Source organism: Drosophila ficusphila, unplaced genomic scaffold (assembly GCF_018152265.1).
Source record: "Drosophila ficusphila isolate 14025-0441.05 unplaced genomic scaffold, ASM1815226v1 contig_794, whole genome shotgun sequence".
Taxonomy (NCBI): domain Eukaryota; kingdom Metazoa; phylum Arthropoda; class Insecta; order Diptera; family Drosophilidae; genus Drosophila; species Drosophila ficusphila.
In genome coordinates, this window is record NW_025064740.1 from 181,263 (window position 1) to 207,930 (window position 26,668).

Sequence of the window (26,668 nt, forward strand, 5' to 3'; positions counted from 1 at the left end):
AAAGTTTCCGAAAATAACCTCAAACTGTGTAAACTCCTCTGCCACATGCTGAAATCGTTCGTTGAATAAATATGTATGTTTAAAATCGGAATCAGTCGCAGACCCAGATAAGATCGGGTCAAGAGTTCACTACAAATCGGGAGGGAATAGTCGAAGTCTCATAATCTTATAAATAAAGTGTAAAGTGATAAGCAGCTGTCGTGGATGAGCAGAAAAAATCTCTCGATTTCTCGGTTGCCTTGTGAAATGATTTGCAGCGAAACTATAAGCTGACAGATAGAATGTGTTATTCAGTAAATAGTGTAATATAAAAGATTCATTTAAAAGTAAATACGCTGCAAGTTTACTTTGTGATTACTGGAGTATTTTCAATCATTCATTGCATTGCAACGATGATCTTTGCAAAAAAACAGATCAACAAAAATACAGAAACGTGCCTATACTTTAACTGATAATTGTTAATTGATAAGAGATCCCAGAATGAAAGCGGTCTCAACTTTGAACGAAGAGGATCCGCTTCCGCAGCTAAGTGAAAATGAGATCACTTTTAATTAAATTAGTTCATGAAATAAAAATCTATATATTATAAATATATATAATATAGTATATGGATATAATAGGATTGACCAAAACAAAAAATGCTTCACACTTCTGCAAACAAATAAAATTTATATTTATTTTGGACTCTGTCTGAAGCCTTGTATTCCAACAAACTTAAATTAAAAACATAATGTGCATGTATTAAATTACAAAGTGTTGTTTTTAACATCTACAAGGATTTTATTGGCGGCAGTAAATAATATGTTTACTTTTGCACAATAGTTGATTAATGAAAACCTAGTGCTTTCCATAAATTGAAAAAATTTTAATTTCCTCATAAACTTAAAAACAATTATAGTTAATAAAAACAGACTTTAAAGTTTAAAGAAGGTTTGATAAGTAAAAAAATAATATATTTATGTCTTCAAATCAATTTCAAATTCCTTTCTTCAACTTTTAAGTTTAGAAGACATTTTTTAAATCCCTTTCCTTTGCGCATATGCTTAAGTAAACGTCGAGGGCAGATTTAAAGGAAGTGCCTCTTCATAACACACTGAATGGGGAACTCCAAAGCCTTTGGCGCATTTACTGTCTCCCGCACCACATGGCGTATACTTGCCGCTCACCTTCTGAATCCCGCACAAAAAAACATGAAACACGAAACACTCGCAAGTGACATATTCGGGATTACCTCCTCACCGACGCACTCCGATGTCACCACGACTGTCAGCCGCTCACTGGGTGCATTAGCGGGGGCCCACTGTGCGCCTTGCCTTTAATTTTCTCATGCGATCCGTCCACTTGTTGGACACCACTTGGCCCCAAGTCAGCCCAAAAATGTCGCTCCGACGGTTGACATCAATCTGGCTTGGCAAAAAAGGTGTTCGAGGGAGGGGGGGTGGTGGAAAACTCCTGCATATGTCTTGGCCTGAAACATGATAGACCATCGGGATTAAGGTCGGTGAAGAAGGAGGCGAAAGTAAACCAGTTGACAGACGGAGCAACTGTGTCAAAATGAAGAATGAAGAGCAAAAACTGGCTAGATAGACGAGTGCAAATACTTATTTAAGGCTTCATTATGACCCGCATAAATCCCAGCTGTGCTTATGGCCCGAATGTTTAAAGGACCTTAAAAGCAACACGTGCATTCTGCCTTCCCTTCAATTATGGACCATATAAGAAAGCCGGCCGAGAAAACCGTTAAAAAGGAGCTTAAGCAGCTGGCAACCTGGAAACTAGTTACTTTTTTTCGGTTTCCTTGGCCATAATTTTTTTAATTACAAAGCCATAAAAATTAAACGAACCAAAAGTGCGGCCAGCGATGACTGCAACTAAGAACTAAGTAGCCCGACAAGCAGGACAGCAACAGCAATAGCAACAGGAACAATAACAACATTGGCAAACAGGGATAAAAAGGCAGTCGGAACAAGTGGAGAAACGGCAACGATTTAAGCCACATAAAACCAACAAACAGACAAACTGCCAGTTGGCGAAAGAGGCCATGGGATTTTGGTGGGAAAGCACTATTTACAGCCAACTGCTTGGCAACACCTTCGGCTTTTCGGGGGAAATCAGGATGGGGGAATCGAAATGGGAAGAGAAACTGGTAGGAGTAACGCCTGCAGTTGACTAAAAGTCGCTCCAAATGGCGTGGGGATATTTTTTTGTTCAACGTTTAAACCAAATTTGCATAATAGTTCTTCTTTCCGTTCACTGCAAATGTGCGAGAAAGCAACTGGCATCAAAATCTAAGTGAGCATTTCCAAATTATGCAAATTTTTGCCAACTGAAAGCGAACGACTCTCGCTTTAAAAGCTGCAGCAGCCGTACACCGGTGCGTATGCGTATTGATCTGAGCATTTTGCTGGGGAGAAATGGCAAACTGAATGAAAATGAAGTGTGGTTTACTGCTATAAACAAGTTATTCCCATTTAACTTTTCCCCCAGAACTTCTACGAAATTTTTTTTTTTTTTTTTGTTGAATTGTTCTTGAAAAACTCAAGTTGAGTATTTCTGTTTTACTGATTCGATAATTCACTTTTTCGTGTTTTAAATTACCTGTTAAATTATTGTAGTTGTTTTCAATTCAGTTTTCTCTTTTCCAAGTCTTTTAAGCAATGTGATCTTTAATTTTTGAAAAATATCTTGAATTCCCTTACATCTTGTAATCGTATTTCCCGCACTCAACGATTCTTGTCCATTTATTATCCGGTTAGCTCTCCTCTACTAAAGCATTTTGACAAGAACACATAGTATCAATCCATTCACAACGTTTTTCCCAGCCATTCCCACTCTGAAAATAACCCATTCTCTATTATTTCCCTTTCTGGTTTTACTCTTTTTCTCACCTGCCTTTGCAAGCTCTCAGTTTACAGCTGAAAATCACGCCTCTGGCAATTTTAATCTCGTTTATTAGCCATTTTTCAAGTGATACACATAATTTTCAATTTTCCAATTTCTCACCCAGCACTCGAACAATTTCCACCTGTGTTTCTCTGCTCTTTTTTCCTGCGATTTCCTGCCTCCTTCTCTGTTTTTTTCGCCTATTGTCTTTATCGAACATGAAAAAGTGCATTGCATATTGCATGCACGTCGAATAAGGGAGAGATGAGTCGAGCAGTTGCAGGGAAAGGACAAACACGACGCCCATTTGGAGGCCATTAGGGCCAGGATGGTCCATTCGAGCAGGGGAGCAAAAACAAAAGCCAACAACAATAACAAGGAGCCTATGCCGAGCGGAGCATGATGGCGGTGAAATGCCAACCAGGTGGCGGAAAGGCACCAAAAAACTATCCACTTTGTTGTCTTAGAAAACGAATATTTTGTACCTGGTATTTACCGATTATTAAAAGTTTTCTTTTATTTACTGATTATTAAAATATTTGTGTTTCTCTGCAGGAATTTTTGGACAAAAAGAAGAGATAAAAAGTACTCTTAATGATTATTATGGCTTTTATATAAATGAACTTAAAAAAAATGTAATTTCAAAAATTAAGTTACATTTGTTTTAACGAATACATTTACTGTGTTGCCTCTGACAAGGAATTATTGGTAGTTGGTAGAAGTATTTTCAGATTTTATATTTTGGTTTTCGTTAGCAAGTTTTCATAGCATTAAAAAAAGGTTATAAAAATGAATAAAGTCCAACGAATACATTATACCTTTGAGTCCAGACTTAGAGGGTATTAAAATTCCCCGAGAAACCTAATAGAACTCAGATCGCAGCGGCCCTTGTCGCCCTGTGCACCCTTAATTTTTTGCCATTTTATGGGGCTCGCCAGTGGATGAGGGGGGGATGAGCGGTAACAAACTGCTCCGTCCTTATGCAATGACTGCGTGCTTCCGTTGTCATCGTTTCCGGTTCCTTTGTCGCTTTTGTTGCTACTGCTTCCGGATCCTCTGCTGCATGCCACGCACTCAAAATTTACGAATAAACGCAATGAAAATAGACGAGATCTGCTCCCCCTTCTTCTTTCCTTCGACTCGGTGAACATCTTCTTTTTTTTAGCCAGCTCCAATTTAGTTTGCAACTCCTCAAAGTTGATGTTTCCTTCGCTGCACGGGGAACTTTCTTTTCCTACTTTGTTATTAGATTTGCATGCCAGCAGCGACGACGACGATGAGAATTTCCGCCTTACAATTCATGTGGAACATATGAATGATGTGAGTGCGTTCCTTCCCCCGCATCATAAACCCTTTTGGAGGGGGTTGTTCCTTCGTTCCCCTTCGAACGGAAAATTGTTGCAGCAAACGTAATTGCATTTACTTTGGAATTTATACTGTGAAAATGTTTTCTTTTTTGTTCCATTTTGCTGAACTTGAAGTCAGGGGTCGAGAGATTTTAGCAGATAGACTATGAGAAAGGCAAGGCTTGTTACCAAGAATTTCTGATTCGAAGTCAATGAACTTGCTGCCAATTTGATTGGTTCTATGTTTATCTATACTAATATTATAAAGAGGTAAAATTTGTTTGTTTGTTTGTTTGTTTGTTTGTTTGTTTGTTTGTTTGCAGGGAATAGGCTCCGGAACTACTGGTCCGATTTAAAAAATTCTTTCACCGATAGAAAGCTATATTATCGCGGAGTTAAATAGGCTATAATTTATTTTGAAAAAAATTAGGGATCCGTAAGAAAATTGCAATATTGTCGCATATAAAGTGAGTTGCTACCTCATCAAACTGACAAACACGCTCCCTTAGCATTTTAACTCAATTTTTGTGTTCACTGTGAAATTGTTAAAAAAAAAAGAATTTTTATTCAATTTAAGTTGAACTGTGAAAATTATGTGGATCGTGCATTTGAGGATAAATTCACCACTCTGTCCATAGTCCGAAATGCTTAGAGGACGACGTGCAAACATTGGCCGCAGACATCCAAGCCAGCAACAAGTATATTCACAAAACTTAAGCGAAGAAAGACAAATGAGCGCATGGAGATCATTGGCATCATTCAATCGCTTGGCATTCCAATATGACCCCACTGCGAACTACAGTGATAATGAAAATTTAGATATTGGACTATATACCGATATTGCAGTGCGTTAAAGTTTAAAAGAGAAACGGCTGGATTGTGCTGCGCAAGTGGAGAAGTCAAACTGGAAAAGTGTTAAATAACCATCTTTCTATACTTCCCCATATATTTGAAAAATGTTGCAGCATTGACTTTTATGTTGTTAAATTGTGTTGGCCAGCGAAGCGGACACAGGCCCTCTAGTATTTAGTAAAACAACAAATGGTTCAAAATTTTTTAAAATAATTTTTACATACCTCAAATTGTTATTTGATATTTAATGAAGTACAATAAACTTTCCTTTGATTTTTGAACAAATTTAAATTAAAATGTTTTTGAACCCATCTGTAATACCTTGCATTTTGAAATCGACATTCGCTCTTGTTCTTTTAACTCGCTAACAATCTGCTAAAGTTCTTCTTTTGCCCTTTTGCCCTATAACCCCAGCAGTTCACCTTCTCTGCTGCTTTCTTTCTACAAAACTCAACTGCAACTTCACCTTCACTTGAAAATTGCATTTTTACGAAAATGTTTGCCTGGGAAATGTTCTATGAGAGGTGCCCAGGGAGCCGAGGTTCTGAGAGGTGTGAGTGTGTTGGGGGGGAAATATGAAAACAAATGGCTCCTGAGTTTCTCTGGCTTTGGCCAAGTAATCGTAAGTTTTGTTTGCTTGGGGATCGCAGTGGGTTTTTCGGGGGCCACGTAGGTCTGCGGACTTGGAATTTATGTTCATTCCTCGTTGTTATTGCTTCTTTTTTGGGCTTTTGATTTTTAGAGGGCCGTAGAAGGGGGCGGTGGGTTCGAACTGGCTGTGGATAGAAGCTCAAAGGCTTAGCATGAAAGTGCAGCAAAAATCATCAAAGAGCTTGCCGCGCGAATCCACTTCCATTATGATTATTCTTGCAAATCGTTGTCAAATTATATGTATGTTAGCATACCAGATAGTGCTGCTCCTATTCCGAATCCGAATCCGCGTTCTCGGCTGTCCGAACATCGCGGAAGTTAAGCCGCTTATCGCTTATCAGCTTTGTCTGCTTTGCGGATAAAAACGGCAGCAGTATTAGGGGAGTACACTGGGGAAAACGAAATAACTACGTATTATTTTTTAAATATTTTTTTAGTCACACATACATATATAAAATATATAATTATTAAAAAAATATTTAAACTATAAAGATTTTCATTTAAAAAATTTCAGTTTTAATTTTGTTGTACAGAAAAGAAAAAAGGCTTTCGATAAATGAATGATTTAAACATTTTTAAGTTCTTAAGTTATTCTCAACACAAATTAGATTTGTGCTACTCGATATTTACCATTTTGTGTTTGTTAGATTCAAAATATTTACAATACTTTTTAGTTATGTCCAATTTTTCCGTTGGCTCGCAGAACAGAGTGGAATGACCTAAAGGGAAAAGTGCAGAGATTAAGGGTCGTGGGGTAACCACTGACAGGGAGATAATAATAGTGAAGTGGAAGGGATGTGTAGGTCCTTGCGCGCTGCAGTGCATACAAGCTGGCTTTGTTCCTTTTTTTCGGGGGGAGCTGACTTGCTAATCTGAATGCATCGTGCGTGGGAAACCTTAATTGATAAGCCGCAGCGCTGCTAAACCAATTTCCAGTGATACCATTTCAGCGCATCAATTCCCAGATTACAGATTTTTGTACATTTTATTTTTACTGAGGTTTTATGGTAATAGTAAAATGAGAAAAATTACTCAAATAATCGGATTTTGTGTACTTTTAAATATTCTTCTCATTCAAAAATTTTGTTTAACAACATAAGTAGTACATTAAAATTACTCTCTTAAATGTTTAAATAATTATTAATGATTTTCCTTGTAAAGTACATTATTGTTTTATATTAATGATCAACCATATAACAAGTTAACGAACCTCTGGTATGAAAACCCAAACGCTAATAGCAGAGAAGTGATAAAACCTTTAAAACAAAAGAGCGCCTGCTGAGAGAAAAGGGCAGTAATAAAACATAGAGGAAACTGCAATTTGGCCCGATTGGCGTCAGAAGCGTGATTTGCAATCATTATTTACCCGAGCAGCGAGCAGCAAACGCAATTCAATCTGTGACAGCCGCACACAAGGATTCCGACAGTTATCCTGCGGGTGAGAGGAGGGAGTTGAGGGTGTTCAGAAAGGGAGTCCTTCGGTGGCTCGATGGCTTGATGGCCCGATGGAAATGAACGAATTGATGTACACGCCACGCTGGCCAAATCCGGAGCAGCAGCATAAGTTCGAGCAGGAGTCGAAGTGCAAAAAAGTGTTAAGTGCTCTCACTGTTTCTTGCAGCAATCATTGTCAGCAAGCAGCCAGAACCGCAATCAGACCGCAACAACCGGAGAGGAACATGCGGCACTGAGGTGTCGTCAGGGATGCCTTGCCCTTTGCCCTTTGAACTGGTTGTTTATGAACGGTTGCTCCCCACATAAAAAGCCGCAAAAATAAAACATTTTTTCTAAAAATTGTACTTTTTATATTGTAGAACTATGGGAACGTACTTATTTACTCACTATATTCCATAACTTTGCCAATTTAAGTCCCATTCCATAGTCACATAACTTTAAATGATTTTAATTGCATTGTTAAAGAAATTGAATTACAAATTTTCTATTTGCTAGTGGTCAATTATTTTACCCCTGTTCAAGTCAGAAATTTTCAAGTTTTCTGGTGGTTTGTCAAAAGAAGACTTACAACTTCAAAAACTACTCGCCGCAACAATGCGAATTTTTGTAAGATTTCGAAGTGGTTTGTGGTGGTAGTCTTAAAAAAACTGCATTTAATTTTTCGTTCCTCGAAGCTGGTTTTTTTTACCGATCATGTACGTCATTCACTCTCATTATTTAAACTTTTTCCAAGTTTTGAAATCGAAATCTCCCTAAAAAGGTGCCAACACTGTTGCAAAGGGTGCGAGATTTATATGCAGCTCTGAGGTTCAATACAGCAAAGTGCAAGAAACAATACAAAAAGAGTTTATGCTCTTGGTTTTTTGTTTTTTTTTTGTAGGTGTGTGTGTGTGCGGGTGTGTGTGTGTAAGTGTGCCGTGGCTCTAAAATCAAATGCAAATGCAAACAACAGTTGGCATCAATCGGAGCTGTCGGAGCACGCCCCGCAGGATTTCCCCCGTGCCGCACCGCCCACTTTTCTGCTGGAATTAATGATGGCAGAGGGTTTGAGGGTTTGAGAGCAGTGCCAGTGGGGTCTTGGTTTTGTGTGTTTTATGTGGAATCAAGTGGAAATTCAATTGATTTGCTTTGGCTTTGGCTTTGGCTTTGCATTCGCCACCACGGGGGGCCTGGCGTGTTATAATAATGGACGGGATATATAGTATGTGCGGCATCAAAGGAAATCGCACCCATTCCTGGCCAAAACGCACTTGAGTGCAAAATCATTTTGCGAGAATTACAGAGCTACAGAACTCCGGCTGCTCCTTTTGCCATTTCTGGAGTTTCTGCCGGTGTCAGCATGTCAAATGCGAGCAACTCTGAAGTTAACTCGGCTGCTCCCTTCGCTTTGTCCAATCAATTGCAAAATTTATTTAATTAAAGGCCAAGCGCATTCGGGGCACTCAACTGGCAGTGATGACTTTTAATGAAGTCGCCGTTGCACAACATTATCTTCATTATTTCCAGGCCCGTATTGCTCATCGGCATTCCTTTTGCTCATCTCTTGCAGGTTTCCATATGTAATCTGGTCCAACTGCATCTGGATTGATTTGATCGACAAGGAGAAGCCCAAGATGGGCGCATCGAAGTCTCTGACGGCCTTTGGGTTGTTCCTGCTCATCGCACACACTCAGGCTCTGAGAGAAAGTAATTATTTTGCCATTTTTAAGGAACAATAATGATAAACTACTGCTTGTTAATATGAGTTGAAACAAGTTAGAAAGGTTATGTGAGGCAGTCGTACAAGGAGCATTTTCAATTCATTTAAGTTGGAGATTATGTACTTAGAACTCTTGTATTCAATATGAAGTAGCATAACCATTTAACATTTGTTGAAGTGCACTGTTGTGGTCATTAATTACCAGGAATGTTATTTTTTAATATAATACTTAAAAAACAAGAAGGGAAGTATTGATAGTTGCTAACTTACTTGAGTTGTAATATTTATCTATTTTGTCTTGGTAAAAATTTAATTTCGTGAGCTGCTATTTTCAATTAGACTAGCCCTTTTTTATTTGAAACCCAATAATATATTTTCTTAATTTGTTTTTTAGATCCTTTAAAGGACCCCCGCATCTGCGGTCGGCCGCAGTGCGAAGTGCCAAATCCGAAGTTCAGTTACGGTGATCAACTGTACAAATATGATTACACGGTGGTTGTGCGCACCGAGTTTGCAGGATCCGGTGACAATAGTTCCGATCTGCTGCTAAATGCCAACTTGGAGATATTTTTCCCCAAAACCTGCGAAGGCTACTTAAGGATAACTGGTGCCAAGTTGTACGACAAAGTGGATGAGAATGGAGCGTCCAGCGATTCCTCCACTGAAAAACCAAAGGACGTGTACGATTACTACGACACTTTGGGCAGTGATGAGTCCGATTCGGAAACCTTGGAAACCCTTCACCCGAAGAGCATGAGTCTGCACGGGGATCTCACCCAGAATGTGTTGCGCTTCTCCTTCCACGATGGTCTCATTAGTGAGGTTTGTCCTCAAGCGCAGGAAACCGCCTGGGTGCTCAACATCAAAAAGGGCATCCTGTCCGCTTTTCAAAACACCATGATGCGATTCGATGTCGACTCGAACACAACCGAAACTGATGTTTCCGGAGAGTGCCAGGTGCAGTATGCTCTGGAGGACACCGACAGTGTTCACGTCAAGATCCGCAAGACGAAGGACATCAACTCCTGCCGGCAGCGCTATGCCACCCACTCGGTTCTGCAGACCACTCCCTACACCTTCCGCGATGACAAGACCATTTGGCCCATTCTCAAATCGCAGAGTTACTGCAACGTGAGTATAATTAAGTGGCTTTTTATTCCCTTTAAAATTTATAATCAGAAAATTAAATGGGTGTGAATTCATTGATTTATTCTGAAAAACTCTTATAAGCTTTTGTTTTATAATTTTATCTAGTTGGATCTTAATTTTATCCTTTTGTAGCTAACCGTTGACAACAATGTTTACCGCGAAATAAGTTGTCTGGAGACTCATCTTTTGGTGCCTTTCTCCAATGCAAGTTCTGGTGCCCTGACCACCAGCCGAAGCCTTTTGAAACTCAGAAATGAGGAGCCTTACAGCGTCGGAGAGTTCTTAGAGCAAAGTAAGTGATTCTAAAATTAAAAAGTAACTATAAAATCGATTGACTATATTATTATGCAGTTTCCGAGTTCGTCGACCGACGAGCCACTTTGGTCTTTGATCACACACCTCCGGTGAAACCTTCGCATGATGAGATTACTGCTGCCCGGGAACTTCTGGTGCAAATGTGCGCAGTTGGCTTCCCGAATATCCAGCGCGAGTTCATCGATGTCTTTACCAACTTTCTGCAGACCGCCAAGAGCCTCAATTACAAGACTTTATCTGTGCTGCTTCAGCGATCTGCCAGCACCTGTGAACAGGGCAAGTGAGTAAAAAATAAAATTAATAAAAAAAAGTAATATATATAACTAAGACAGAAAACCAATTGAAATTAGGAAACAAATTTAGAACCCCGTTACTTGAAGTTTGCTTGTTCTAACTAAAAAGTAATGTCTTCTCTTATGACAGTGATTAAACCGCAACATAATCTTAATCATCTCAGACTAGTTATGCTACGAATAATATTTTTAAAACAAATAATATAAAGAAGCTATCAAATCTGATAAATTTTTTAACGCTACTCCATTAGAAACCACGTTTTGGAATCCCTACCCTACATCGGCAGCTCAGCCGCTTACAAGGTGATGCGGGATCAAATCATCGATGGAAAAGTGAGCAAGGAAAAGGCCCACGACTGGATGACCTCCCTGTCCTTTATCCCACGCCCCGATGAGGAGACCCTGGAAACCTTTCAAACGATTTTGGTTTATGCCAAGAACAGATTGGACCCGGAATACACTTTGGGAGCCACCGCGGTGGTGCACAGCTTCTGCAAACACCACGAGAACTGCGAAGAGAATCTGCGAGTGCAGGAAATCATCAATCTGCTGGAGACCGAGTTCCTCAATTTGTACAACATCTTCAAAGGAGATCGTCGCTCCCGTGAGCGCATGGTGATTCTGCTCAAGGGGTTGGGAAACATTGGAGTGATTTCACCCGCCTTTGCAGAGCAACTTCAGTGGATTATTCGCGATGGTGAATCGCCAGTGGATATTCGTCTTCAGGGTATTTTGGCCTTCCGACGAGTGGATTGTTCAAGATATCGCAGCTTCTTCCTGGAGAGCTATGCCAACTACACTCTGAATTCGGAGCTGCGAATTTACAGCTACCTGCAAGCCATGAGATGTCCCGACTATATATCCGTTGGATCAATAAAATCTGTGCTGGAACACGAGCAAATCAATCAGGTTGGATCCTTTGTTTGGTCGCATCTCACCAACTTGGCCAAATCGAATTCCCCCGTTCGCATCGAAGCCCAAGGACTTTTGCTGAATGATGAACTTTCGGAACGCTTTAAAATGGACATTCGCAAGTTTTCGAGAAACTACGAGCACAGTTTGTTCTTTGATGAATATAATTTCGGAACCACTACAGATGCGAATGTGATTTTCGGCACCGATTCTTATTTGCCACGAATTGCAAGTCTAAACTTTACAGCTGATCTCTTTGGTCAGTCGGTTAACTTCTTTGAGTTTACTGCTCGAGCTGAAGGATTGGAAGAGTTGGCTGCGAATGCCTTTGGACCCAAAGGTCCTTTGAGCGGAGAACTGCTGCGAAAGAAGCTTTCGTTCCTCAATCGCTGGTTGGGCAACGAAAGTGCCGAAGAGGATGACACCCTGGAAAATCTGCTTAGTCTGGACAATCTGCGATTGAAAAGGAAGGCCCAGAAACACGATGCACATGAGCATTTGGACGATGATGACTACGAATATGAGGAGTCCTTGGAGGATCCTAAGAAACACAAGAGGGATGTCAGCACAGCTCGCAAACAGGAAATCGACCGAAACGTGGACAGTCTTGGCTACAAACTGAAGTACGACTACAATAACCCAAGGGCACAGTTTGGCTTCCGGGTTTTCGGCAACGATCTGCAGTACTACAATGTGGAGTCCATGGTGGAGGTGATGGCTTTGGCCGCCAAGTTCAATCCCTTCCAGCAAGCCAAGACTGTGCTCTCCGGCAGGGAGTTCACCTACACGAAATCCAGAGTTTTTCTGGATGCCTCGTATACGGCTCCTTTGGCAGTTGGTCTGCCATTGGCAATACATGCTTTTGGAGCTTCTTCGGTGGATCTACGAATCAGTGGTAATCTCGATCAGATGGAACCACCCACCGACTGGCACTTCGATGTTCAAGGGAGATTCAAACCCTCCGTTTCCGTGGATGTGATCACCACCATGCAGACGGACATGTTCTGGGATCAATCGGGCATCAAGGTGAAGAGCAACCTGTACTCCAACTCGGAACTGGAGGCCAAGCTGAAGGTGCGCGGTCGCAATCTCGTGTCGTTCTCCTTCAATCTTCCCCAGGATCAGAACGAAATCTTCAGCATTCGATCCGAGTTGCTGGTGCAAAAGGGAGAGAAGCAGCTGCCCCAAACGGGAATCGAGAAGAGGAGTGCTAATTCCACCTGCACTTGGCCCGTTCTCGATCAGGCAATTGGATTGCAGATGTGCTCCCACTACAGTGTTCCCGATTTGAGCAACGCCACTGAAATTTACCCGAGTCTCCTGCTGGCAGGACCTCTAAACTTCAGCCTGATCCTTAAGAAATCCGATCTGAGTGCCAAGAAGTACGTGTTCGAGTACAAGTGGGATCAACAGGAAGTGGACAACAACTTCTCGCTGGTGTTTACTACTCCGGGATCGAAGGTTCCGCGAGTTTTGGTTGCAAATGTGACAAAGGTAACCGATGCCTTCAATGCCTCCGTGGCTTTTGTGAATGGACCCAACCGGGTATCCGCTGGATGCAGCTACGATGGAAATCCTGACTTCCAACGATTGGATGTTTACCTCGATACGAATGGAAATCGATCATTGGATTTGGGAATGGAGTTGCGAAGGCACCAGGACTTCACCGCCTGGATCTACAATCCCCGAATGCTGCTGGCCATTAATGGAGTCAATATCACCGGTCTGGCGGGAACTGTGAAAGTTAACGAAAAGAACGGAATAAAGCAACACGATGTGGATCTGTCCTTTGAGACCAAAAAGCTGCAGGCTGTGATCAAGGGAAATATCGTCCAAAGCGAGATAACCACATCCACCAACATGACCGTCAAATATAGGGTGAGTATCAATAGAAATGAATTTTTATTACAAAACTTTTGAGATCATTTTCAAATACGAAAGAAAAATAGGAACTCTCATTTGTGAACACTAAACACATAAATGAATTAGATTCATTTGTTTACATTACCATAAATGTTACTCATGTTTCAAATTACTTAATTATATCCATTTTCTTTATTAGTTCCAAGCAAACAAGATTGAGGAGATTAACTTTGCCGGCAAGCTGGTGAACAATGGCGACAAAACTAAGACTGAGTACCGAGGCAACATGAAACTGCAGACCTCGGCTTATCCCAAACTAAACTTTGCATCGGATGTTACTTGGCTCAGTCTGCAGGGCCACACTGAAGGCATGATCACCTACAACAATGCACCGGATTATATTAATCCCAACTATACGAGTCTGCTTCGATTGGTCTTTGCTCGTTCAAATTCAGAGGATTCCATTCTGGAGGGATCAAGAACGCGGGCCAGTTTGGAACTGAAGCTTCCCAGATCGAAGATTGACTACCGCATTTCGGTTAAGTAAGTTTCATTATACTTGTTGATATATATTTGTATACCCTTGCAGAAGTAAAAAGTTTGCTACGCATTGCAAAGCCATTACTTCGATGATGTCTAGGCATTATGCATTCTGCTCTACATTTTAAATGACTGCAAGGGTATAGCTTTCTTTCTTGTTTTTATTAATAAATCAAATTTTATTTTTAAGGCACGAAGAACGCAGCAAGAATGGCACCGAACACAATGTGATCGTGGGTTTGAAGTACGCTCCTGAAAAAGAGGTCACTGGTCTGTTTTCCGTACATTTGCCCAGACGGAGTCTGTTTGCCATTGATGCCTACATGAATGTGACTGTACCGGAATTCAATTCATGTACGGCAATCCTGAAGGTCAACGAAAAAAGCCACCAAGGACTACATCGTAAGATTTATTTCAAATCAACATTACAAGTATGTTTTATGTGATTTAAGTTATTGCCTTCATCATTTTTAGATCTTTATTAATGGTTCCTGGTTCACTGGACACTCTGTGGCCATCAAGGCCAACTACAAGGACCGCAGCTCGCGAGTTCAGGCCCTCCATCACCTCAAGATGATTGTGGAGAGTCCTTCCTTCGAAGCGACCTCTCTTAACATTGTGTACCGCCGCAACCAGCTGGTGATCTTCTACGATCTGCAGGCCAAGTACGGCAAGGATCCCTATGGCCTAACAATCCAGTATGCAGCCAATGCCCATAATCGCAACTCGAATGCGGAAATTCGATTGAAGGTCAAGGAACGTGACTACTGGATTAATGCGAAGCTTTTGTCAGAGCAACCTAAGTTACTGCAGCTGGAAATTCACTTGGATAAGTAAGATTCTAACACAGTAAATAAACTTTTCAGAGTACTTATTGATACTGTAAACTCTTAGATTACGTGATGTGCACATCAAAGTTGGTCTGCTGAATGTGAACAAGCGCAAGGAGCTCTCGCTGGAACTGAAGTGGGATGCCAACCGAGATCCCAGCCAGAGATTGGGTCTATTGGCTGAATACAACTCCCCTGGAACGAAGCACTATGATGGAAATGTGATGATCACCTATCCGGAGAGAACCTTCAACTTTGGCTTTAATGCTTTTACGGGAGGACCCAAGTACTTCGGCAAGGTTCATGCCTCTTGGAGCATCAATGATGTGATTGAGTTCGAGTACGAGGCGGGTGTTCTTCCCGGGCAAACCATCCACAATTGGGTGAAGGCCGAGTTGAGAACTCCCTTCGAAAACTGGCGTACCAACAGCCTTGATGCCGGCATCTACAACCTCCACAATCTTATCCTGGTGAACTCCACGCTCTTCTGGGCAAACGACCAGAAGTTGCAGGTGGGCTACAAGAGCGATTACCTCATCAACGACCAACTGGTGAGCTTCGATGTGCGATTCGGCATCAACAGCACAATCCAGGACATTCCCACGATCAATGTGAAGGTGGTGCATCGGCAGGATGTGCGGGAAGTGGATACGGAGCTCTATCTGGGATACAGTGGTCAAAACGAGACTTATAAGGCCTACAGCATTGACTCCAGATGGGAGATCAATCGCAACCAGCGCTACTCGAATGTTTCTGGTTTGGTACATTTGGTGAGTCCTTTCAAGGGTTACGAAAAAGGTGGCTTGGTGGCCCACTATTCGCTTTTGGATCAGCGAACGATCAGTGGAGCGGCTGCCCTCAACTTTGACGTAAGGGAGTTCACCTTGACCATGGATGGATATGTAAAGAAGTTCACCGATAATATGCTGACCATTAATATCACCACTCCCCTGGAGAAATTCCGTACGATCAACGCTCGATTTGGGTTGAATGAGAAGAAACGTCATGCGGTTGCGGAGGTTAGGGCTCCCACAGCAGCTCTTGGAGTGGAAGCCTTGGCAGATATCAAGAACCTCCTGAACTTCGATCTCAAGCTCAGCATAGCCACACCCATTGAGAGCTTCCAACAGGCGGCGGTGTTCGCTCTTTTCAATCCGGAACGCGTTGACATGCGGGGATTGTGGAACAACGCTACCCTTGGATTTACCGGAGTGTGGCATATGGCAAATGCCACGGACTTCGAGTACTCCTACCTGGTATTCACACCACTGGCTGGCTTCGAGGAGAACGGTTTCATTGTCCAGCTGCTGAAGAGGGATGAGTTCGTCTTCCAACTGCATGGCAAGTTGTCCCACTACAAGTTGGGTGTGAAGATCAAGGGGAAACCAAAGTCTGCCTTGGTCAAGGAGCTGGGCAGCAACAAGATGGCCTTGGAGATGCTCTACGATGCGGACTTCCAGCCAACAAATGCCGATTTGGACTACAAACCCGATCCCGATGTGGAGTACTTTTCTTATTTCACGGACTTCCAGGTGGACACTCTCGTTTGGCCCACCATTGTTGGTAATGTGGACATTCAGGAGATTGTTGACTTCTACTTGGTTGTGGGTCAAGTGGAGTTGCCTCAGGGCAACGTCGAGTTCAAGGATCGCCTCCACTATCCGGACTACATTAATATACACAATTTGCTGACCATCACCACACCATTTGCCGTGGCCAAGGACATTAAGTCAATAGTGGAGTACCACGTCGACTTGCACTTCAATTCCTTCTACGAGCGTGTCAAGTTTGCAGTCAAGGATGCTAAGGATCAGGTTAAGGAGCTGGGTTTTGAGTTCAACTACACCAAGCTCCAGGACAATGTGAAGCCCAAGGCGCACGATGTCCAGCTCAAGTTGATCACACCCTACGAACTGCTCAACGAGATTGACATCCATGGACGTCTGGAGGTGGATGAAAATGCCTACAAGGGCAACATCAGCTCAACCACAGCCCACACTCGACTCTCGATGGCCGCCTCCGTGGAGGTTTGTACTTAAAATAAGATATACAAATTGAAATCTAACATTTGTTCTTATTTAGAACGAGGACAACTTCTTAGAAACCGCAGTGGGCATTCTGTTGGAGACCGATGTCATTCCCCACTATGCCTGCCAGGTTTACTTTAAGAAAGACTTTTCAGCCGTTGACAACTCCATTGACATTCGCTTTGAGGTCACCGACAATGGAACACTTAACCAGGTGAGCTCAAAATAATACTTCTTAAATGGAATTTAAAACTGGTTTTCCAAACAGATCCACATTTCGACAGACTGGCACACGCATTCCTCCTACATCGTAAATGCCAACGGAAGGATCCGAACCACAATGCTGCCACTCCAGCAGGCTTCGTCTTCGGTTCTGGTCACCAAGGGTCAGAATCCCCAGCTGAACTTCGATCTTAACTTCCTGAGCCAGGATGGCCAGAGCATTTCCTACGGAACGCGTGCCAACAAAAAGAAGGAGGTGTTCAACATCGAAGTGTGGACTCCGCTGAAGAACTTCCGAAACATTTCCATGCACGGAACCTTCGTTAAAAATCCTCGCGATGCTGAGCGCTACGATGTGTCAGGATTCCTGTACAGAAACATGGCCACTTATGGTGTCACAGGAGCTGTTCGCATGGCCAATACCCTGCCCATCGATGTCACTCTGAGGGTTCAACCCAAAGCTGGCGGCAGAGACGGTGTGATTGAGTTGAATATCAATGAGGCTGGCCCGAAAAAGATTCGCTTCTCGTTTAGCGCCATTGAAAATGGCAAGATGTGCCAGATTTCAGGAGGTTACAGTGTCGCCGAAAGCAACGGAGCAATGGACTTCTCAGTTTTGGTTGAGAGCACCGAGCCGGACATTGCCCGCATTAACTTCTACGGAAGTTTGAATCCCAGCTCGAGGGGTTCCCTAGTGGGTGACCTCAACTTGGAGACCCCCTGGAAGTCGCTCGGCATCGATTCGGTGCACCTGCACTCGGATGTGGGAATTCGCAGCGATGGCGGCGATATAAAGGGCGAGTACAAGATCGGTCAGTACATCGGACGCGGTAGTTGCCTATGGTCATGGATCCTGGGGGAGAATCTGCAGCTGGTGCTGGAGAGCTACCTGGAGAGACCGAATAGCCGGCCGAGAATCGTTCACGCCAGTGCCAAGTACTTGAATCCCGGAAAGACATACTCCCAACTGCAGGCTGGAGGTCGCCTGAGTGTTGATTCCAAGTGGAACCTCGATGTGAATGGCAGTGCGCACTACACGTCTGTGGATGATTTCAACTTTAAGGTCATCACCGAGTTGCCTTTACCGGTTGGCGATCGCCATCAGTTGAGTGGTAGTTACCAGGGCAACGTGATCTCAAAGCAGTTCATCGATCCCGATTTTGTGATTGAGGCCAGCTACGAGGGTTTGGAGGCCCAGAACAAGTTGCTCTCACGACTTTCCTACCGCAATGTCACCAATAATCTGAAGGGAGTGGGTCACGTGGAGTGGGGAAAACTAAACAGTCTGTCCACCGTCGAGGGAGACTTCGAGTTGCTCCAGAAGGCGGGAGCTCGTCGCGAGTTCTCTGCGAAGATGATCACCCCGAAGTTCAAGGATGAGCACACTTTTGCTCTAACAGGACAGTATGACAAGAAGAACGCCGACTACCACAACGTGGTGTGTGCCCTGAACTACCCATCGAGTCGCCGAATCACCGATTTGGATGTATCTTTCAACACGCTGAGCAACATGCACGGAAACTTCAACAGCACAATGCCCTCGTTCCTCAACGTCAGTTGGTTCAAGACCGACTTCGAGTTCACCACCAAAAAGTGAGTTTTTACTTCATTGATTATTTTGATTAATTTCAATATAAGTGTTATTGAAGAAAGGGTTATCAAATAATAAATTAAAACAAGAAACGTTACTTCAATGCAGTTATTTTATTCCATTAAATTGCATAAGATTATATTTTACAAATTAAAAAGCATTTCATTTATCCTTTACTTATACCAACTAATGGTTATATTATCTACCTTTCAGTGCAAAGAGTTATCGCTACTGTCGCTGCTTCTGGCCGCAGGACTCTGCCTACTTCAAGTTGAACAACAACTACGACAGCAGCAGCAACAACGCCGATCACAACGTCAATGGCAACATAGAGATAGAAGTTCCCTTGGCCACTCGCCATCGGGCGGACATCGTTTATGGCCTGCAAAAGCGACGCAGCCAGGATTCAGGAAGTGTCAAGGTCGTTTACAACGAGAAGCAGGTCCTTGACGGCAAGTACAAGCGGTTGGAGCAACAAAAGCATCCCATCTCCAAGGAGACCACGGATATCTCACTGGAGAACGATGTGAAACCATTGGGCATTCACTATGTCAGCACCCGGGATGCCAGCGATCCTGAAGGATCCCAGGATGTGAAGCATTTGGAGGTTTATGAGCTGAGGAATACGCGAAACTTTAATCTTACCGGTGAACTGCATACTCGGGCCACTCTGAAGGCTCAGGACTTTAAGGTCGTGGCTATTCATCCCAATCGAGCTGTGGTTCTGACCACCAAATTCGAGGATGTTAGTCCTGAAGTTATCAGGCAGCACACAAAGTTGGAGTTATCGGAGACCGCTTGGATAGGATACAACCTGGAACTGGGCAACTTCAGCAAGGTTAACAATGATTCGCAGAGCTTCGCCCTGGAAATCTTCTACCCCAAGCGCAATCTATCCACATCGGGTCAGTACTTCATGACGGACACGCACTTCAACTCCGACCTTTCCTTCGAATGGAAGGGCAACTACGACCTTCAGCCCAAGGTTATCCATAGTAATTTGCAATGGACGGCGGAACCTTTGCGTCGTGGAGATCGGGAACACCGCACAATTTCCCTGACAGTTGCACATCCTCTTCTAGAAAAAGACATTAGTTGCAAAGCGACTTACTACCGCGGATTGCAGGATCTCCTTAGATCCCACCTGACCATTGAATACACCGACAATCCAGAGCAACTCATTGAGTTGGGTGCTTATTTGAGGGATCGTTTCAGTGAACTGGGACACACGAACTACACCTTCCAGTTGTACGGCAGACATCCCGCTTCCGAGTTGGATGTCCAGTTGAATGGCACACTGGCAGCAAGGAACTCCTACTACAAGACGGAATCCACTGCTCACTACAAGAGAGATTTGTTCCCCGCGAGATATGGCAAATTCCTGGCTTTACTCGATGTGAATAAAAGGGAAGTGGAATACGAACGCGTATCGCCTTTCCACACAGTGCGATTACACCTGCTGCCCACTTTGCAATATCCCATTTACGGTCTGAATGCCACAATCTGGGATACTCCAGATACAAATCACTCGGGTTATGTTTATGTGGACTTACTGGAACGTTATGCTCGAGCGGATTTCAATTTGACGGAGGATGCCAGTCAGAATCTGCAGATGGTGGGCTACATTCCTGATACACGAAGTGCCTTCCTGGATATTTGGAGAAACTACGAGGAGATCCGTGTCATCGATGTTAGTTCTTACTTGAAGATGAATCACTCTCGTTTGATTACCGGCCGATTCCATTGGCGACCACCAATCCGTCAAGAAGTTCGGGAGAAAATCCAATCCCTGGGCAAATCGGTTTACAGCTCCTTCTCCGAAGGCATCGACTTTTGGATTAAGAACATCTACACGGAAACCACCGAGTCATTGGGCGTTGTTTGGACTACAGCTAAGGAGTATAACAAGGACTTTATCGACGACATTGGCAGGTTGAATGTTTTGGAGGAGGATCTCGCCGATCTGCGATTGTTCGTGAACCAATCCTATGAAGCCAACGATTTCTATATCAAGAACGTGGTTAACTTCACGCTGACCATTCTGGATGAGTTGGCCATTAGAGATCACATTGAATCGCTGCCCATGATCTTCTCGGAATTGTGGCAAGCGATGGGAGATTCAGGAAAAGCGCTGCGAAACAGTGTTGTGTGGTTAATCGAAACCATTAAAACCACGTATAACAATCTATTGGATGCAGTAGCTCGATTCTTCCATGGCGAGAGTCTTACCTATTTATCTGGACTTTTAGAGAAGGGTATTACCAAGTATGACAGCTTCATCAAGGAATTGCATATCAAGTTCATTAAATACATTGAAAACCTGTGGCACAAAACGTGGAACCTGGCGGAGAATCACTGGAAGGCAGTCCTTAAACGCTTTGAACCACATCTCTTCAAGATGATCAGCTTTATAGAGACGACTGCCTGGAATCTCAGCAAGGAGGTGTTCGATTTTATATACAAACGCACCAATGAACTGGCGGAATCTCCGTATTTCAACAAGGTTTCCAGTTTTACTGCTGATGCAGAGCGACTTTACCGGGACTTTATGGCCAACGATGCCATTACCAACATCAAGAAGTATACAACTTTGGCCTGGAACTTCGTCAAGGAGAAGTACTTCAAGTTGGTGCCCTTCGGTGCCGAATTGAATGAAGTTCTCACCGAAATCTGGCAGGAAATCAAGGAGCTGGAGAAAATCGAACAAGTGCAGATCATGGTTCAGAAATACTACGAAGTTGTGGCCAAAATTGATTGGGTTGCCGATGAATTCCAGCTGGAGCATCGCCTTCATCAGGTTTATGGTTTGGTGAGGAATAAGTTCCGCAATTATGCGTTGAATGCCTTGGAAACCGCGGATATGTACAGGGAAGCCAAGACCAAGTTTGTTTTCGATCCGGAAGTGGGCATTATCGATCTGGAGCAAAAGTTACCCATGTCCTGGCATGCTTTCAATGAAACACCCAAGTTCGAGGAGATTCCCGAGTACCAGGTTCTGGCCAAGGTCCAAAGTTTCTTCAGCGAAACCAATTCCTCGATCGTCATGAAGCTGTACAATATGAGGACGCATCTGGATCCCAAGACTTGGCTGCCGCCTTACTACTGTGAGTTTTTATATTCTGTGAAACAATTTTATTCGTTTATTTGTATCATATATTATATATTTCTTTTTATATTTTCTTAATTTATAAATTTGATTTAATTTATTTCCATTTAAGCTCGCGCCTTGCTTATCGACTCGCGTCATTATATGACCTTTGATCAGCGTTATGTAGGTCTGAATCTTAACTTTGACGAGTTTGGAAATGGACGACCCTATTCACAATGCAGTTACTTATTAGCACATGATTTCTTCAAGCGAAACTTTACCTTGCTTCTGGAGCCAGCAGTGAGTAAACCAAATAAATCAAATATAATAAAATATATAACTTAACACTTAATGTATTATTAAAAGAGCAAATCCCTGGCTGGCCAAGGACTAACACGCAAACTGAGCTTCATTGCCAACGAACAATTGATTGAAATTGATTTGGGAACAGATGTAAGTCATACTATAAATATAATATATTTCATTAAGAAATTTTATTTTATTTTATATTATTTTTTTTTCCATCCCAGCACATAACCATCAATGGCAATCCGCAACCCATTTTGCCACTCAAATTGGGCGCTGTGAATATCCACCGAGATCTGGATGTTCTTTCGATTCATTCGGACACCGAGTTCAGTTTGCACTGCAATGTGCAATTCGATCTGTGTTGGTTTGAAGTGAGTGGTTGGTACTTTGCCAGAACAGCAGGATTACTGGGAACTCTTAACAACGAACCATACGATGAGTACACCATGTCGAACAGTGTGATCTCCAATGAAACTCAGCAATTCACGGATTCGTGGAGCCTGAAACAATGCAAGCAAACTAAGTTGGCTCAAAAGCAAGAGATTTCAAAGGAGGTTGCTGAAACCTGCAGCAGTTTCTTCCGCGGGGGAATTTTGGCCACTTGTAGTGCTGTAATCGATCCCAATCCCTTCTACGAAATGTGTTTGGATTTGGGTATGAAATCGCCGCCAATCCGAAAGGGACATCCTGCAGTTAAAGGAGCTTGTGCCGCAGCTTTGGCTTATATTGAAGCTTGTACAGCTCTAAAGGTTCCCATGCGGGTTCCCTCTCAGTGTGTTTTGTAAGTTATTTAATCTTGTACTTATTTCAAGTTATAAATTTATACCCCTTTCAGCTGCCAATTGACCAACGGTTCATATGTTCCCGAGGGCACTTTCATGGAATTATCAGGCAGCGAAGTTCCGCGCAGCAGCGATGTGGTTTTCATTGTGGAAGCCAAGGAATGTAATGCCAATCTAAAGGAGTCCAAGAGCATTATGACCGTGGTCAGCAGCATTGAAGAGCAGCTGCAGGCCGCCAAACTAACAAACAATCGGTGGGTTTGCCTTTTAAATAAATTATTTGATTAAAACATAATAAAATTTAATTTTTAATATCATAGTTATGCCGTGGTGGCCTTTGGCGGAGTGGCTCCCTACGACAAGGCGAGAAGTGTGATTTATGAGCACAACGAGTTCACCTCGAGACCGGAACAACTTGTGGACTATTTTGGCCACATCAACACCGGAAATGGCAGCAGCAACGACATCCTGATGGCCATTTCCGCCGCTGCCAAGCTGAACTTCCGGCCGGGAGTTTCAAAGACCTTCATCCTGCTCTCCTGCAGCAAATGTGCGGCAAGGGATATGCGCTTCGATTACACCTCCATCCTGCAATATATGCTGGAGGAGGGCATCAACCTGCACATCCTGGCGGATACGGAATTCGATTTCGAGCGCAACAAGAAGCTGCGACACTTCTTTGGATTGGACAGCAAGCTGGTTTACTCGAAGCGCTTCCCCGAAGGAGATGCCGAGACCCGGAATACAACGCACATCTCGAAGAGCAACTTGGGCATCTGCACAACGCTCGCTGTGGAGACGCAGGGATCGGTGTTCAGTGCCCGCAAATTGCAGCCGGAGCGGAAGTATCCCATCAAGCGGTTCGCCACCATTTTCGCCAAGCGAGTCGCCCAAAGTGCCACGCCCATCCAGAGCCAGACCTGCGAGTGCTCCGCCCACAACACGGGCGTCTCCTACATGGCCTGCTCGCCACAGGCGCTGCCGGAGGAGAAGTACGATCTGGAGGACTATGTAAGTATAAATAAGTATAAATGATATATGGAGTTTGACTTTGATTCGAGTTTCTGAAAAAAGAGCTTATGAAATTATAGTTCAGAAGTAAACTTAAAAACTAAAATAAGCAGTTTATTATAGAAGATTTTTGTAACTTTGACCCGTAACTAAAGTCTTGGAATTATTAATGTCATTTTTATGAGCAGAGCTTTAAAAGTTTCATTGAATTTAAAAAAAAAATTTAACACACTTTAATAAATATTCTCCTATTTCTGATCTTTACGAAATGGATTTTATACTGCATTTTAATTATGTGGATCTCTACTTACTAAATTTATATTTATTGTTAGCTTTATACAGCCTAGAAAATATTGTTGTCAGAAATTCCCTAATGCTCATTGATAAAATTGTTCAAGCGGGCATTCGATTTTATGGCTTTTAAATACCATTTCTGATGAACAATGTATACACTACATTTTAAGATTACTAATTGATTTCTTATGTTTTGTTTTTCAGGACTCCTTTAACAACTGGGATTGGGGAGACGAACCGGAGGGCGATCCGAAAATAACTTCGTAGTTCTTAGTGCGCCGCAAATAGTTAGCTAGTTCAGTTATGTCCCTGCAGAATATAAGGTTTTTCTAATGCATAACCGAATGGCATGTTTTGTAAAAATAAATCAACATATAAACTGAAAACCGAAAAGAGGTGCCGCATTTTGTGTCATGATTTTCAATCTAAAGTCGCAGATCGAAGTTAACGAGGGACACGCCCGACCAGTTTTCAGCTTCCTATTCATTGTTTGCCTCAATCTCGGCCGCTGATTAAAAGTTGCCCGACCGCCTGGAGCCGCGTGTTGCCGCTTGTTGCATGTTGCATGTTGCCGGTTGCTGTCTGCTGGTTGCTAGTTGCTGGTTGCAAGTGGCTGCATTTGGGTGACTATCACTTTTTGCCAGCTGCAACGAAACCACGGCCACGGTTGACGGAAACGACCGCAGAACTCAAGTACGTGTAACAACCTTAACCCTAAAGCCAACGACTTTGGGAATGGACCATGTCCGCTCACTCGAACCACTTGATACCCAGTTGAACCCAATTTGTTGATATAACATTTCCCCGTGGAAAAGCGCACAATGGAAATTATGCGAGCCGAGCGGTAATGCAATACTTTCTATTTCAATGCTATGGTTACATCAACTCGACTCGACTGGCCCAAGTCCTAAACCCAATTGCGAATCTTTCACTTTTGGGCCGGCTATAAAAAGCATCGGACAGATGGCAACCATTCGCATTACTGCAGTGAGATTCGGCCTGGAAGCCACGACCATTGACAAGATGTGGAGATTTGTAAGTCCAGCGAAAGAGGAAGGGAATTCTTTTAGCCTGAAGATCGATTTGGAATTCCTTCTTAGATCTTAATTTGCTTTTTCCAACTGATTTGCGCCTCGGAGCACAGTGGCGAAGGATACAGTGGATACGGGGGAAGCGGCGGAGGATCGGGTTCCAGCGGCGGAGGAGCCGATGGCCACTACCATCACCACACACCCACCACCTACTCGGAGATCTCCAAACACGTGCCAGTTCACGTGATCGAGAAGGTTCCCCTGCCCATTCCACATCCCGTGGCCGTTCAGGTGCCCAATGTCATCCGGCTGCAGATCCCGGAACCCTATGCGGTTCACGTCCCCGTCCAGCAGGAAATCCAAGTGCCAATCTACAAAATAGTGCCCGAGATAACGGAGAAGAAGATCCCGTACACCGTGGAGAAGCCATATCCCGTGGAGGTGGAGAAACCGTATCCCGTCGAGGTGATCAAGCAGATCAAGATTCCGGTGCCGAAGCCCTATCCCGTTCCTATTACCATCTACAAGCACGTCCTGCAGAAGGAGCACGGCTGGTAATTGCAGTAGTCCTTGGATATTAGGTGTGTAAGTTTAAGGTTGCCAGCTCAAGATCTGAGAGTATTATCTTACAGAGTTAATGAGTAATTAAATATTGAGGTTAAGACAAAACACTGGCTTTTTATTTGGGTTCTTTCAGAGAATTATCTTCGGATTATTTTTAAGAAAGCGAAGCTCCTGCACAAAAATGAATATATAATTTAATAAAAACATTTAATTTTTTCTGTTCGAAAATTTGATTTATTTATTTATCAATTTTTAGTAGCGCTTAAAATGTTTATAAAGAATATTAACCATTTCAGTTTGGAAATTCAGTTAATGTTTATTAAAATTATAGCAACCCTAAAATAATATTGGAACTTTTAGATATTATTTTATGGATAAAGGTTTCGACTTTTGCTGAGTTCCTTTCCAAAGCTCATATTGTTCTAGACAAGAAAGGAAGAGTAGGAAATGCGTTAAACGTCAATTACATGAAGGCTCTACATTTTCCGAAAGCTTTTCGAACTTTCACCTGCCAAAGCTCAATTTAGTGAGCAGAGCTTTTTTCCAAGCAGTCCTTGTTTTTTTGTAACGGGGCCAAAGTGCGTATACACAATCGCACCAACACAGTCGCACCACTCACATAGATACCTCGCAGGTTCGTTAAACTTTTGCGAATTGATTGACGCGGTGTGGGAAAATGTGTGGGGCAGGTTTTCCTCAAACCGATGCAGTGGCGGATCCACGGGGGGAAATTAGGGAAATTTCCCTTGGAACCAGAGAACCTGAAAATTTTACTTGTTTGCTATGGTTGACTTTTCAAATATAACCACTTTGTTTACCAAAAAATTGGGATGGATAATTTTTGTTTTATAATTTGTACTGTATTTCTCTCGCAATAATAAGTTTGAACCCCAAATCGAAGAATAAGTTCAATTTCCCCCAAGAATCGTCTCTGGATCCGCCACTGAACCGATGACGTGCG

At 42.9% G+C, this 26,668-nt stretch overlaps 2 protein-coding genes across 2 annotated transcripts; both read left to right on the forward strand.

The window, feature by feature from the left end:
* Positions 1 to 56: 56 nt before the first annotated feature.
* On the forward strand, positions 57 to 24,505 carry LOC108101203. Its single transcript, XM_043209294.1, is given in 20 exon segments — positions 57 to 73; positions 8,737 to 8,873; positions 9,281 to 10,017; positions 10,168 to 10,327; positions 10,387 to 10,630; positions 10,895 to 13,433; positions 13,618 to 13,961; positions 14,149 to 14,338; positions 14,340 to 14,360; positions 14,433 to 14,791; positions 14,853 to 16,815; positions 16,871 to 17,029; positions 17,084 to 18,630; positions 18,842 to 21,732; positions 21,847 to 22,016; positions 22,083 to 22,169; positions 22,247 to 22,806; positions 22,861 to 23,061; positions 23,128 to 23,818; positions 24,317 to 24,505. Coding segments are annotated over 20 exon segments (13,065 nt in total). The 5' UTR covers positions 57 to 71; the 3' UTR covers positions 24,380 to 24,505.
* A 259-nt stretch (positions 24,506 to 24,764) lies between these two features.
* Positions 24,765 to 25,701, forward strand: LOC108101163. The gene is made up of 2 exons (XM_017205385.2): positions 24,765 to 25,147; positions 25,213 to 25,701. The coding sequence occupies exons 1-2, from the start codon at positions 24,980 to 24,982 to the stop codon at positions 25,699 to 25,701; spliced, it is 657 nt and encodes a 218-aa protein (XP_017060874.1). The 5' UTR covers positions 24,765 to 24,979.
* Positions 25,702 to 26,668: the final 967 nt, after the last annotated feature.

What these genes read in the sequence shown, in the direction of transcription:
- LOC108101163 (XM_017205385.2), top strand. Translation starts at nt 24,980, where the DNA reads ATGCTATGGTTACATCAACTCGACTCGACTGGCCCAAGTCCTAAACCC. An exon ending in TTGACAAGATGTGGAGATTT is followed by an intron (nt 25,148 to 25,212) that starts GTAAGTCCAGCG and finishes ATTCCTTCTTAG; the next exon opens with ATCTTAATTTGCTTTTTCCA.